Genomic DNA, 13,612 nt, shown 5'->3' on the forward strand with positions numbered 1-13,612 from the left:
CAAGTATAAATCTGAAACGGAAGAAAATTTACAGTACAGGAACATGAGACAGGTGTAAGAGCCGACATTGAAACTGCAGCTTATTCTCAATACACAGAGAACCTGTATTTTGCACAGTTTGCAGAATACCCTTCATGATAAAAATTTACTTCTCTTGTATGTTTTTCAAAGTACTATTTTTCATTGTTCATTCCCACTGACATTTCAGGGGTATCAACTACACTTTTTAATGCATGGTATATTTTAAAATTCTGAAATACATGGTATGTATGTCCATGGTTTTAGTTCTTAGTATCCATCGGAGAGATGATATGAAGCAGTTCCACCCTTAACTTACACTATGTTTCGTACTTAAAATTCAGTCAATAGTCTAACAAAATCCTTACTGATTTTGGGTGCTCTGTCTTAAAAATCCTTATGTGGTCTCATTTATAGAATGTTAGGTACTGATTTAAAAAAAGTATTAAGCCCTTTCTAAAGGTCTGATGTAGACATTGAAGAGTGAAACATCTAGGCCAAGGTGTGTCACAATGTCACAACAGCAACTTCATTCTGTATATCCCACTAAAATTCCTTAATTCTGCAAAAGATTGTTTCTCAGATTCCTCAAAATAAAACAGAACATTAGCAAAAAGCACAACTAGGAGCTTCAGCACAGGCAAGGAGTGCACTTATCAAAATAGCTGTATATATACAGTAATTCAACATACCATTAGAAGTTCTGGTGACACCTTTAATGGGACTCTCCAAGCATCTAGGGAATGGAGAACAGAACAAAAATGACACCACTGACGAGTTATTTACACCAGAGGAAACATGCTCCTACTGATGAAACAGACACATAAAAAGCTGCAGAACAGAGGGGTTTGTGCCTCTTACCCAGCAGGTTCAGCACTAGGTGCTGACTGGGAGAGAGTGGGTCCTGGAGGTTGAACACGGTGTAGCGGCTGTGCTGGATCTGCCGCAGCGCCTCGAAGTTCCCCAGCAGGATGTCACAGAGCCACTGCGCGTTCACGCACGGGATCCGCCACTCCTTGGCCTTCTCGTACTTCAACCCACTGGCCCTTGGTGGGCAGAGAAGAAAAAAAAATCATTTATATTGCAAAGAAATCGGTAAAAATAGCAATTTCTAATAATAAACCTAAAATACCAGTACTGCTTTACTGGTCTATTGTTTGTTTCAAATGTGACAGCGGAGATACTCAAAAAAATGCTTTTGTTCTACGTATCAGAACCAAGTCAGGGGAGAATTTCTGCTGTAAATGGAATCTTTAGACCTGAATTTAAATTCTACCTCCTCCAACATTTTAGGACTATTATTGAAAAATGGTATTTTACTTACAGATGATCTAAGGGTCAGCATCACTTAAGACTATAAAATATGAAAATTAGAAATTACTTTTGTTTTGCCTGTATTCAGAAGGCCAAATTTATCACTTAGTATGTGCTGTAATTTAGTTCAAGCAACAACATCACTAAGTTTATTGCTTTTAAACTGCAGAACTGATTACAATTAACACTCCTAAAATGAGCCATACGTAGCACCTGACGTTCAGAGAGGCACTACCTGGCAAGAGGTTGCTGAGGAAGCAAGGGCTGTGGAGTGCAGCACTTACTCTTTACAGATGAGAACTGTATTGCTGCGACACAGGTAGCCCGTGTATTTGGCACCTGCTAGGTAGGCCATGAGCTTGAGGTCATCTCTGTCACTATCAACAAATCCTGTCACAGAGATTATCTGCAGAGTGAAAGACACCGTTATAAATAATTGAACATTGATGGCACTTACAAAGCACTCCTACAAAAAACCATTTTTCCATGACTAACTTTTTATACTATGAAATGCACAGCAAAGCATATAAGCAATTAAAGCGTGGCTTGTAGGATACAAAGAGTACAATTTAAAAGTGATCTGTTTATACATTAAAAATTCAGGTTTCTAGCACTAGCTCTGACTCAGGAAGAATAATTTTCATTCTTGTGGTCAGCTTTTTCTTATTTACAGAGATCACAGCATTATTATGAAAGAGCTCAGAGGTCATTTGCTTCTCAGAGGTCATTTGCTTCTCAGAGGTCTGCCATCTTCCTTCTGCTGCTATTTACATAGAGGTACACACAAAAAAAATGCTTAGACTTACTTGCTCTGTTCTAAAAATCTGAAAACTGCTCTACTCTGCCATGAAGCCAAATAATCTGCGCCAACTGATCACAGGTGGTAAACTGTAATTCCACATGTTCCATTATTATCTTTAATCCTGACTGGTTTTTGGTTTTGCTTTTCTCACCTTCCCTTTAGGGAAGGGCAACAGCACTTCTGTTTAAAACTGTGTTTATTACACTGCATATTCCATTTAATACTAACCACTGAGTACACACTCATGTTGTTGGATTCTGATTTTCCCAAAACTGTACTTCATTTTATGTCGGTCAGGACAGCCTATCAGCAAGGCCATCATCCCATATGTCTGCATCCAGCACAAAGAAATCCAATGCCAAGACATACTTTGGCATCTTGGCATTCCAAGATGCCTCTGAATGAAGTTTTTCAATTCCACAAAATTCCACTTCCACAGCTTCCCATTGCACAGGCAATGAAACTGTGACCTCCTATCCTCTGATTAGCAGCATAGGCTACCTTTTTAGGTATTTGCTAAGCACTGACTAAGAAAAGCCCTCAAAAAGCCTCTAAAAATCCTGGGTTATGGTAAGGAAGCACATGCTGTTAGATGTGTTGTTGCTTTGCTGCTACAAACTGTGCACCCTGGATTGCTGCTACCTTGCTACGTCTAAGTCAGGCAATCTTTGCCCCTCAGTGTCTGAGAGTAACTCACAAAGGCAGGTGTTATTCCTCACCACTCTGAACTCGGGAAGACTTGCAAAGCACTGAGAAACACCTGGCAGCAGCACCACATCAACACAGCACTTTAAGATTAACAGGAGCTTTACTTCCAAGGCAAAAGAAATGTGTATTTTGCTCTGAGTAAGCACTTTCTAGCTCTGTTTTAATAATGCTCATAGAATGAAGCAAGCATTCTTTTCAAGTAAGCTTCTCCTTCTTACATGTTGAGAGCATGGCTTTCCTCCTGGTGGAAATGCCACTGGAAAATGAAGGGCTCGATGAGGTGGGACCATCTTCTTCTTCTTCAAGATTGAATTCAGCCAGTGTGCTGTAATACATCTCTTCCTTTCTCTTAAAGCCTAGGAATACAGGCACAAACAGCTTTTAAAACCCAAAATACACGTTTATTTTATTTTACACTTTTGCTACAAATCAAACCTTTGATTTTAATTGTTTTTTGCTACTTTTTAGATTCCCCTTTCTCATAGCATCTTCCTTACTGCTCTCTGGAACAAGTCTACTACACACACTATGAAAGTTTGTACCCCAAAAAAACTCAAATCATAAAAAAACACATAATGAGAAACTTCATATTTGCTATCTAAGCATGAAGCACACAGTGCAAAGCCCTGCCTTTCCAGAGATAAAATGGAAGCAGGCAGCAGTGCAGGTTCCCAGCTGGCTTACCTGAGCATACATGTTACTGACTTGGCTTTCACAGAGAAGGTGAGTACATCTGCTTGTGAGGGTAGGGTCCACTGTCCCACCATGTGCTTGGATGATCTGATAAGAGAGCAAACCCAGAACTTCTAGGATATAACAATTTTTATGTTACATTAAGAAACAAAAAGTCTGAAATGAAAGTCCACCCTGGACACTGCCACCATTAGCACCACTTTACTGAAGAGTTACCCCCCAAAATCAGGTTTGTTATCTAGCTTTAGAACAATTTTGAAAACAAAAAAACGAAACTAAATATGCAGCTTTTCACTGAACAAAAAACCTATTTTTTAGAAGAAATGGAAAAAAAAAAACCAAAATAAAGATATATAAACAAAAATAACCCTTCTCATGTTTTTTTATTTTTTGCAGTACAACTATTAAACAATTTTTCATGAACTATTCAATTCTATCTGAGCAATAAACACAAGTGCTGTTAAAAATGTCAACAGCTTACTTGATTATGCAAAATTGTAGGGAAAATTCAACTATAAAATCCATCAGAAGTTTCTGAAGAACATCAAAGTCCTCTTACTTAGGAAAGGATACAATCAGATTTTTCTGAAAAATAGAAGTTGGCAAAAAAATAGAAACACTCTATTCTTCCATCTTATTCACTCAGGTGGATACCTCACAGGCTACTAAATGCCAAAATTATATGCAAAAAAGAATGTTTTTATACAATGAAATTAAAGATAGACAGCGATGCTATATTACATTTGCTGTACTACAGCTGCCTGATTAAAAGTATAAATAACTGGGAAATAGTTAAGGCTGCAACTTATTTAGCTCATGCTCTGACTGAAGACTTAATTCAACCAGGCTGCACACCTGACGTATTTCTATTACTTTTTCTGGTCAGCAGCAGCTGAATAATTTTCTTTAGGTTGTAACAGAAGAATTACACAAAAGGATGCCTAAAGAAAAGTGAACAGTGCTGAAGTACTTCCAATGTTTCCTTTTAGAATTTAGGGACTATCACATTATGTTATAGTTTTTTAGAAATACTGCAGAATCTTACCCGTTTCCAGGTTGCTAACAGCTGCTTGTCAGACATCTGTTCTGGGTAATCAGCAATTGCAAAGACACAGCCCAGTAGGAAATACTCTTCTGGAACTGAAATAGTTTGGCACATAAAGAACAAACAGTTAAATACTTAAAACTCTGAAGAGTTCATCTCAGAACACATTTGCTACACAAACCTCTTCCTATTACCAGGTTATAAACTTCCTAAGTGCACCTCCTTGGAAAAAGTAGGATCCATAATTTCAAAGCTGAAAGCCTTTAAGGCACAGTTCAGCCCAGAGTCTGATTTTGTTAAGGACAGTTTTTTTTTTTCCTGGGGCTAAAGAGGCAAAAGGAAGGGTCACCAAAAGGAAAACGTAAGATAAATTCCTCTTTTACAAAGATCAGCTATGAACAGCCAAAACAATCAAAAAGCTTTCAATTCTACTAGAATTCAAAGCAAGATGTGACAGCTTTCCAAAACTGAATCTTCAATAATTTAGTGGTATTTCCAAAACTGTAGCTATCCTTCCAGTTCTTATACTGTTTGAAAGCTTCCCCCTCCCCCTCTTTCAAAGAAAAAAAAATTTAAGAAGTTGCTCTATGCATTTACTAACACTGTTCCGCAATGTGTGCTTGTGGTATCAAGTGTATATTTGAAAAGAGAATGTTCTCAGCACTCTCATGCTTTTCAGATTGCTGGATTATCATTAGCTATTATTCAAGTATTTGCCTAAAAATCAGTAAAACCAGTTCTGAGCCACAAGTGGCATTTCTTACAATCCCCTCCTGTAAACACAGCATTACTTTTTGATATTCTACCCCACTTCATGTCATTAGCTACTTTTTTTCAGGATCAGAAGGCAATAATTACTAACTCTCCACTGCTGGATCGTGCCCAAAAAGCGGCTGCTGCTGCAGTTGCTGCTGTTGCTGCTGGTGGTGTTGTGGCTGCTGGGCTGCAACTGGAAGCTGTAGTGCTTGAGGTGTCTGAGTTAAGTGCTGCGCTGCCTGATTCTGCATTTGCTGTTGCTGATGCTGCTGGTGCAGTCGCTGTAAGTGCTGCTGCTGCAGTTGCTGCTGCTGATGTTGCAGCTGTTGCTGTTGCAGCTGTTGCAGGTTCTGCTGCTGCAGCTGTTGCAGCTGTTGCTGCTGCAGCTGTTGCAGCTGCTGTTGCAGCACATGCTGCTGCTGGAACTGGAGCGGCTGCGGAGGGCGGTGCAGCTGCTGCTGCGCGTGGAGCGGCTGCTGCGGGAACTGGAGCTGCTGCTGGGAGAACTGGTGCTGCTGATGGACTTGCTGCTGCTGCTGGGGAAACTGGTGAGGCTGCTGCTGTTGGAAAGACTGCTGGGAGATCTGGGGTTGCTGCTGCTGCTGCTGCTGGAGCTGCATAAGTTGCTGAGGTTGAAGGTGTAAAAGAGGATGGTGCTGTTGCTGCTGTGCTTGATGTGACTGCTGCAATAAATGTGTCTCTGGTGTTAGTTTCACTTGACTAAACAGCACCACATTTGGATGTCCCTGTTGGCTATGATTTACTTGTTGTTCTAAACTTTTTGTAGGTGCTGAAAGTGATTGTAATATCTAGAAAACAAAGATTATTTTTGTGACCTTTTGGTTGTCATTCGGTTTTTAAAATATTTAAAGAACTACTGGGAAAATACAATTCCTAAAAGACAAGAACCTTACACCTTAGCTACACCTTGTCAGCTAAACAAAAATCTTTAACTGCCTAATACCAAAATGAAAAGACAGGACTTACACAAAGAGAAGTGTGGAGCTGCATATGACTCCTAATAAACAGCAATGCACATTTTAGTTAAAGATTAAAGCCCATCCCTGTATTATTAGTATTTTTTTCAACAGCATTATGACTATTAACACTATATTAATAATTACATTGATCAACTGCAATATTAATTTTAAAATCCCATTGGCCCATTAAATTCAGAGCTTAGTTCCATAGCCCTACTTTCACTTAAAAATTTCTAATGATGTCTTCATTAATTAGTGCTGTTTGAAACACAGGACTCTTGTCCTCTTTTGAATCAATTCAGAAATATATAGCTTATTTTTTTTAACTACAATACCAAAAAAACAAAGGAAAACATTGATCTGCTGAGCACTAAGGATTTCTTGGGAAAAAAAAGCCCAAAACAACTTAACCTCCCTATTTACGAACACTAGATTTTAGGTTTATATACAGTGAAGTAATCTGGAATTTAATTTTATTTTTACATGTATGTATAACTCACTGCTAAAGAGAAAAATCATTTCACACTAAGCAGGTACAAGTTAAGAAGAGAATTTTTATACATAAGAAGAGGGAAACTTAGGCAAAGCTCTAATAGATTACAATGAGTTCTACATGTTTATTAAAATATTTTAATATAAACTACCTATTAGAAATGAGAAGGAGAAAAAGGAAATTCTAGGCTTGCCATTCATAAAGTCTCTTAAACATGAAATCAGCTTTGATGATTCCTGCAAAGCTTGTTTCCTTCACCCTCACTACTTTCAACAGTGTCACTTTCAGTGACGTCGTGTGCGAGAGGAATCAAAGCCCATCACTAGAGCACAAAGCCAATTACTGTATCCTCTCAACCAGACATCCATCAACCCTCCATCAGAGGTGGATCAACTGTTTTCACAATGCATATCAAAACATCTCAGGTGTCATCTAAATAATTCTGATGTGGTTGGTATAGCAGACGTGTGGCCATGATTATCAATGCATCACCCATCACTCATCTCTCAGCAGCACCACAGCAGAAACATTCAATAACTAAAAACAACATACACAAAAAATGTTTCTGTGGCTTGGTGTGAGGAGCTACTCTCCACAAGTACCAAAACCCAAAATTACAGCAGCTTCAAGACCTGTATTTCAAAATAAAGGGATGAAACTTTTAAAAGTATTCTACAGCTATATTCAGAAAATAACTATGTACCTGCAAACACCTGATGATGACAGATCTTGCTATTTGGCAGAAATCTGAGGCTCAAACTAAGCACTAACTTTCCAAGAATGCTCACTAAGATTTGCACTTATCATTCAGGGCACAAAGTAAAAGAGAAATTATAGGAGGAAAAGGTAGAACAGGTACTCCTCCCTCCAGAAAGCAGATTCACAGTTCTAAGATGCAAAGCCTTTCTGCACATGCTGGAGCTGGCCCAGCAGCCTGAGAGGGCACTTGGTACAGCCCTTGCACATCACAATCCAGCCCCTCCTGCAGCAGACTTTGGGTGAGCAGAGACAAGCCAAAGCCACCAGTGCCCTGTAGCTCTGCAAACACTGCTGACAGAAATACTCCCACAGGGACACCACTGATGTGTATTTGACAGCACAGTGACTCGGCTGGAGACGATGCGGTGGCCAACTTACCCACACTGGCCAACTGAGCAAATGGTTGGCAGTTCTGCCCAGCCCCTGCCCAGAAGTCTCAGCCCGTAAACAATTCAAAGCACTGAGAAGAGGAATCTAAGACTCAGATTTAAAATAAAGCCTGTATGTCCATTTCATATTTAGATGTCACATGAACAGCACAGAATCAACGCTTCTGAGTGACTCCACCTTCTGCGTTTAAGTACCGGCTGGAAGCCTCTATACCACTCAGGCACCTTTCCAAGTTTTACATCAGATGAACACCCAAAGAAAGGCACCAATGCAATTATTTAAGTAAAAGGTATGTCTAACATTTACTGGCACCTACTTTGCTCATGCTCCCTTCCCACAAACATCTAAGAATTTAAACGCTGCAGGTGCAGCATGCTCACTTGCTTTTTATTTTCTTGCAGAAGTATATTCAACACAAGAGCTGCAATTATTTCAACTACACAAGTGGCATGAGAAAGCGTAAGTTAGGACTTCTCCATCATAATATGTATACTATATAACAACCTAATGATGCCCAGCAGAACAATGCAGTATAGAACTGAACCTACCACGGGAACAATCAATTTCACAATTTCATGTGCTTATGGCATAAATAGTTCCTTTCACTGACTGAGAAACTGGAGGGATAGGAAACCAGGTTTCCTGAACTAGCAAAATAATTCTAAATTAATGATTTTCCCTCCCTTACCAAGAAGTCCTTACTGAAAATCGAAACCATGCCGTAGTTATACATAGCTTTACTCTTCCAAACGTTTTTTCCCAAATGCATTCTGTGAACCTGCTAGAAATTAAGTTACCCATAACAGGGAAATTACAAATTTGGCCACAATTTTAAGTAATAAGGGAAAGTATTAACTTTGGGTATTTTAAGAACAGCAAAAGGAAACTGAAGTTCTTGGACAGTATAGTTCCTAAGAAAAAGTCCAATAGCTTATGAATTAAAAATCCAACACTTACATGTGCTACATTTGATGGTCTATTAATCTGCTGAATATCAGCACTATTAGTAATATTCCTTAACGTCCGCACGCCTGGACTCCACGTGGCCATCATTTCCTGGCGGTCAGAACTTTGGGCACCTTGTACTGAAGCCATGAGGTTGCCTCTCATATCAGGAGGCAAAATGTTACCTGGCACTGGTGGGACATTGGCACACAAATTAATCAACCCGGAGTCCTTCCCTTGAGGCAACCTACGCTTTGCTGCAGATGCCTGTGGGACTTCAGCTGGTGTCCAGTTCAAATTCCTTTCTTGCTTTTCTGGAGAGGAATCGGAAGAATCATCGAACATCAGTTCCCCTTTTGCCTTATCAGCAGTAGTAGATTTTGGTGAAAAAGCTTGATCACCCAAAGGCGATCCCTCTCGAGAAGATGCTGGGCTTGATAATTTTTCATCAGTACTAGCCTCATTTTGTGAATCTTGCTCTTCATTTTCTGCTTCTTCCTCCTCTTCCTCTTCCTCCTCTTCTTCCTCCTCGTATATAATTAAACGAGGATGATAAGGAGTCTCTTCTTTTTTACTCTTATCAGCTATAGAATCCAATACCCAGTCTGGGGTGACAATTTTAATGCTGCCCCGTTTATAAGCACATTCATATTTTTCCTGGGGGGAAAAAAAAAATTTTAAAGACAAAATAGTCACAAATAATTTCTTTGAGATGAGGGCTAGAGCATGAAGAGGGAGATTACAAGGAGGCTGTCCAATACCAGAGAGTGATCTTGCCCAGATCCAACAGGGCATATACTGTGCAGAACTACAAATTCCAAGAAATTAAAACAAAAATACCCAAATTCTCCACATTTACACTATAAAGGACTCAGAAGGCAGAACTCCAGAAGATGAAGGTCTCCACTTGCAAAATTCTTCTCTAACCCAATCATCAAAATATTCCAACGCAGCAGCGATGAACATCATGGTCAATACTAAAATGTACATGATTTTAGGAAGACATTAAGGCAAGTTTAAATACAGTTTATGTTTTATCCACTATTAAAAAAAAAAGTAAAAAAAAACCCAGCCTCACTATGAAAAAACATTTGAGGAAAAAGTCAGAATTTCATAATAAAGTAGAGACAAATATTTAGAAATTGATTACTGAATAAAAGCATTTCATCAGGCATAGAGATTAAATCTTAAAGCTTCACAATTTCCTTTCCTAATAAATAGACACAGAATGAGTGTCCTATTTATTCAAATATGATCCTTAATGGAAACCCCTCATATACATCAAGACAATACAGAAAAAAAACTTTCTTTGAAACTTATTTCAGGATCTAATATTTTGGAATGACTGAGCTGGTATTTTCTTCTACGTCAAACAATATAAATTAACAACAAGCAAATTCAGAGAAAATTAATTTAGTGATTCTCTGGAGTTATTTCCTACAATGAAACTGTCACTCATACACAATAAAGAGATTGGAGATGAAATCAAGTTTATTTGCCGACACAAGATTTTATTCTTCCATTCTGGTGAGAATTATTAATGATCTTGTTTTATCATCTCGTGTCTAGTCAGATCAATCATGTAAGTCTTCCTAGTGACAGAATAGTTCTCGTTACAAACTGCTGCCGTTTCCCTTGTAGTATATCAGAGCAGCAGGACTGAAAGAAAAAAGTAATAATCCCACAGAATTGCTCCCATTCAATGATTGTGTGCATTAAAGTATTTGTACCCTACAGACAGGGAATGCTAATACCTTTTTAAGTTTCTTGGCTTGCAAGCTGAAGACAACATCCCTTGTTCTAAAAAGCTTATTATTCAAGCTTTTAAGTAACTTATTAAAGTATGATTCTTAATGTATTTCATTGTCTCTTACAAACAATTTTAGGTAATAAAGCTTTATCCAAGCATTCTATTCTATTGTGATGAAAGGGACGACTAGAAGGGTGTTCAATACACCCTTCTAAACAGACCACAGAAGAAATATCAAGCACTTAATAAAAAGAAAAAAAACCAAAACCAACACACACACATATTCACCAAAAAGAACCCAGCCCTACAGAGGTTCCTATATTTTAAAGAAGGAAAAGCATTCATTTCCCATAGCCACACTTTCTCTTCTCCCAGTGCCAGCCCATGTTTTATTCTTCAATATTTCAATTCTGTCCTTTGTTTTTCTTCACTGATTCTGTATCTGTGGACTTATAAATCACAATCACTAATAATTGTGATATATCAAAATTAGGCCAAGACAAACAAGATAATGAATAAAATAATTTATTCAAACAGGAATTCAAATACCATTGTGAAATTGGACATCTTTTGAATAAATCAGGCTTAAAGCCATGCAGAAAATAAGTACAAACTGAATAGCTGCAATGCCTAATTTTGCTGAATTTAGTTGTTAATGAACAGTCTTAAGAATTCTAACTTCAGGCAGATGGAAAATTTTTGACTATTTGAAAGCAAATGAGAGCTACAACGAGAAGAATTGTACATGTAATAAACTCTTACCCCCTTTGGCTCAGGCACAATCAAATGAGTACACTTCTTATTGAGGCTCAGCTGGCAATTCCCTCCATAAAAAGTAATCAAAGCCCACAGCGTATTTCGGTCTTCAGATGAAACCTAAAAGGAAGGTAAAAAAGCCTTTTGGTTCTGTGCACCCAGCTGGCATCAGCTGGAAGAATTTTAGTAATCCACAACATATCTTTTACAGGGCTGGCTGATGTATTACCTATCACTTTTAAATACTAAATTAGCAAAAAAAGTTAGAGCAAAAAAAGGGTGTCAAAGACAAGCAACAAGAAAAACTACTAAAGAGTAATTTTTAACCTGAACAGAGACTGAGAAAACCAAGGGGGAAAAAGTCATAGTACAACAGAAAAACTGGCATCTCTCCTCAAACATCCCGTACAAAATGGACATTGTAGTAGACTGAAATATGCTTCACTTCTTACCTGAGAGAGACAAGCAGTGACTCCAAAAAAGATCTGACATGATTCTGGAGAAAAGCCATTTACACTGGAAAGCAGGTGTCAAGGATGCAAAATAATTAGATGAGTTTCCTGAGGGACATTAGAAGGAAATTAAACAGCCTATGCAGTACTTCTCAGATAACACCAAATATTTCAGCATTCAAAAACTTCCATGTTTGAAAGCGCATTGTCTGTTTGCAATTAAAGTTTATGCATCAAGAAAAAAAAACTGATGTACAAACTGAATCAGGACACCTGCAATATTATGATCAATCTGGTAACACTCTAAACCAGAACTGACCTGGGAAAGACAGACAGATCATCAGACTTCTGCAACTTCCCCCGCTTTTCCACACTTTGATATGATCTTGTGTTTAAGATCCATGCACCACGATCCATTTGTCAGAAAAAAAAACTACTACAGAAACAGGTGTACTTTGTGTTACATGCAGACACAGATTTTTTAAATGAAACAAAATTATCTTCCTCGTGATGTTGACAGATGCACCAGCAACCCTCACATTTTGAGGCCCAGAAGAGACAGCACACAGCAAGCTGTGACAAAGCTGAGAGCACTTTAAAACTTAAGAATAATTTACTGCCATAACCCAGAATACCTCAAAAACTTCAAGCTTGATGAACATCCTAAATTGTTCTCCATTTCATCCAAGGTAGAAATTCAGTACTGGATCGTTCAAACGTGTACATGTGTCTACTCCCTGCCTGAGTACCTACTGCTAGCATATAAAGCAGAAACAGCCAGTATTTAACTTTTAAAAGGTCCATCGGTTTGCTTGGAGCTTGCACTCTCCAAAAAAGGAGTGAAAGATACTTTTAAAAAAAGTTACAAGCAGCATAACAATAAAACAAAACAGAGGGGATACAGCAAAACTCACTTTTCTTCCTGCCATCAACAAAAGCTCAGAAGTGCTCTGATTCTCTTTCATCTATACCAAGGCCATTTAAAAAAAAACCCTCCTCATTCTTGCTTTTGCTGAAAAAGAAATTGCCAGCCCTCTTTAGGCATTATAGCCAAGGTTTTCACACATGAAACTCTTTTTCTTTCTTCACCGAGTCTGCTTCCAGCTTCATTTTTCTGTTACTTCCCTTCCACTGCAGGCTAATTAGACTTTACACATGTCAGTGAGCAGGGCACAGGGCAACACTCTGCCATCTTAAGTTCCCTCTGGTGAAAACAACTTCCACTAAGAAACAGACAAAATTACTGTGCCTTTACATTGTACTAAATCTTTCTATATTAAACTTTACCTTTAGCAACTGACAGGCAAATGCCCATCAAATAAGCACCAGAACTAGTAAGGTAATATAAAATCCATAAGGCTCTTATTAGATCCATATGTCTAACTGACACAAGATGTTTCTGGGATTTGGCTCTTCAGAAATTCAATTACCACCTTGAGCATTACAAATTAAAACATAAAGGCAAAAATGCAGAATCTCAAACTTCTGCCTAAACTGGGTCCAAAAGCAATCAGCTGGAAAGTTTAAGCTATTCCTATTAAGGACTGTATTTTTCTCATTATGGCAGTACCTAAATCCCTAATGAAAGGCCAGATGTCACTGCACTAGAAGTCATAAAGAGACTGAAACAGGATAAAACAAAGACTTAACAACCCATTTTAGTGGGGACAATAAGGCTCAGAGTAAAACCTAAACCCACTATGTTCTAAGGACATGAAATGCTAGAAAGTCAAAGGTCCAAGGACACATTT

At 38.3% G+C, this 13,612-nt stretch overlaps 1 protein-coding gene across 2 annotated transcripts in view; it reads right to left on the reverse strand.

Annotated features, from left to right (window-relative positions):
* Positions 1-13,612, reverse strand: part of PAXIP1 (PAX interacting protein 1) — a 29,788-nt gene that overhangs the window by 7,886 nt on the left and 8,290 nt on the right. The window contains exons 4-13 of one of the 2 annotated variants that reach the window (XM_058832914.1): positions 11,862-11,925; positions 11,416-11,529; positions 8,916-9,560; positions 5,443-6,019; positions 4,581-4,675; positions 3,527-3,622; positions 3,061-3,198; positions 1,617-1,738; positions 880-1,064; positions 711-754 (exon numbers count right to left, since the gene is read on the reverse strand). In XM_058832914.1, coding sequence (XP_058688897.1) covers positions 711-754; positions 880-1,064; positions 1,617-1,738; positions 3,061-3,198; positions 3,527-3,622; positions 4,581-4,675; positions 5,443-6,019; positions 8,916-9,560; positions 11,416-11,529; positions 11,862-11,925 — 2,080 coding nt within the window. Of the gene's footprint in view, positions 1-710; positions 755-879; positions 1,065-1,616; positions 1,739-3,060; positions 3,199-3,526; positions 3,623-4,580; positions 4,676-5,442; positions 6,146-8,915; positions 9,561-11,415; positions 11,530-11,861; positions 11,926-13,612 lie in introns of both variants that reach the window. The other variant, XM_058832913.1, reaches the window with a different exon arrangement.

This window comes from Poecile atricapillus, chromosome 2 (genome assembly GCF_030490865.1).
Source record: "Poecile atricapillus isolate bPoeAtr1 chromosome 2, bPoeAtr1.hap1, whole genome shotgun sequence".
NCBI lineage: Eukaryota > Metazoa > Chordata > Aves > Passeriformes > Paridae > Poecile > Poecile atricapillus.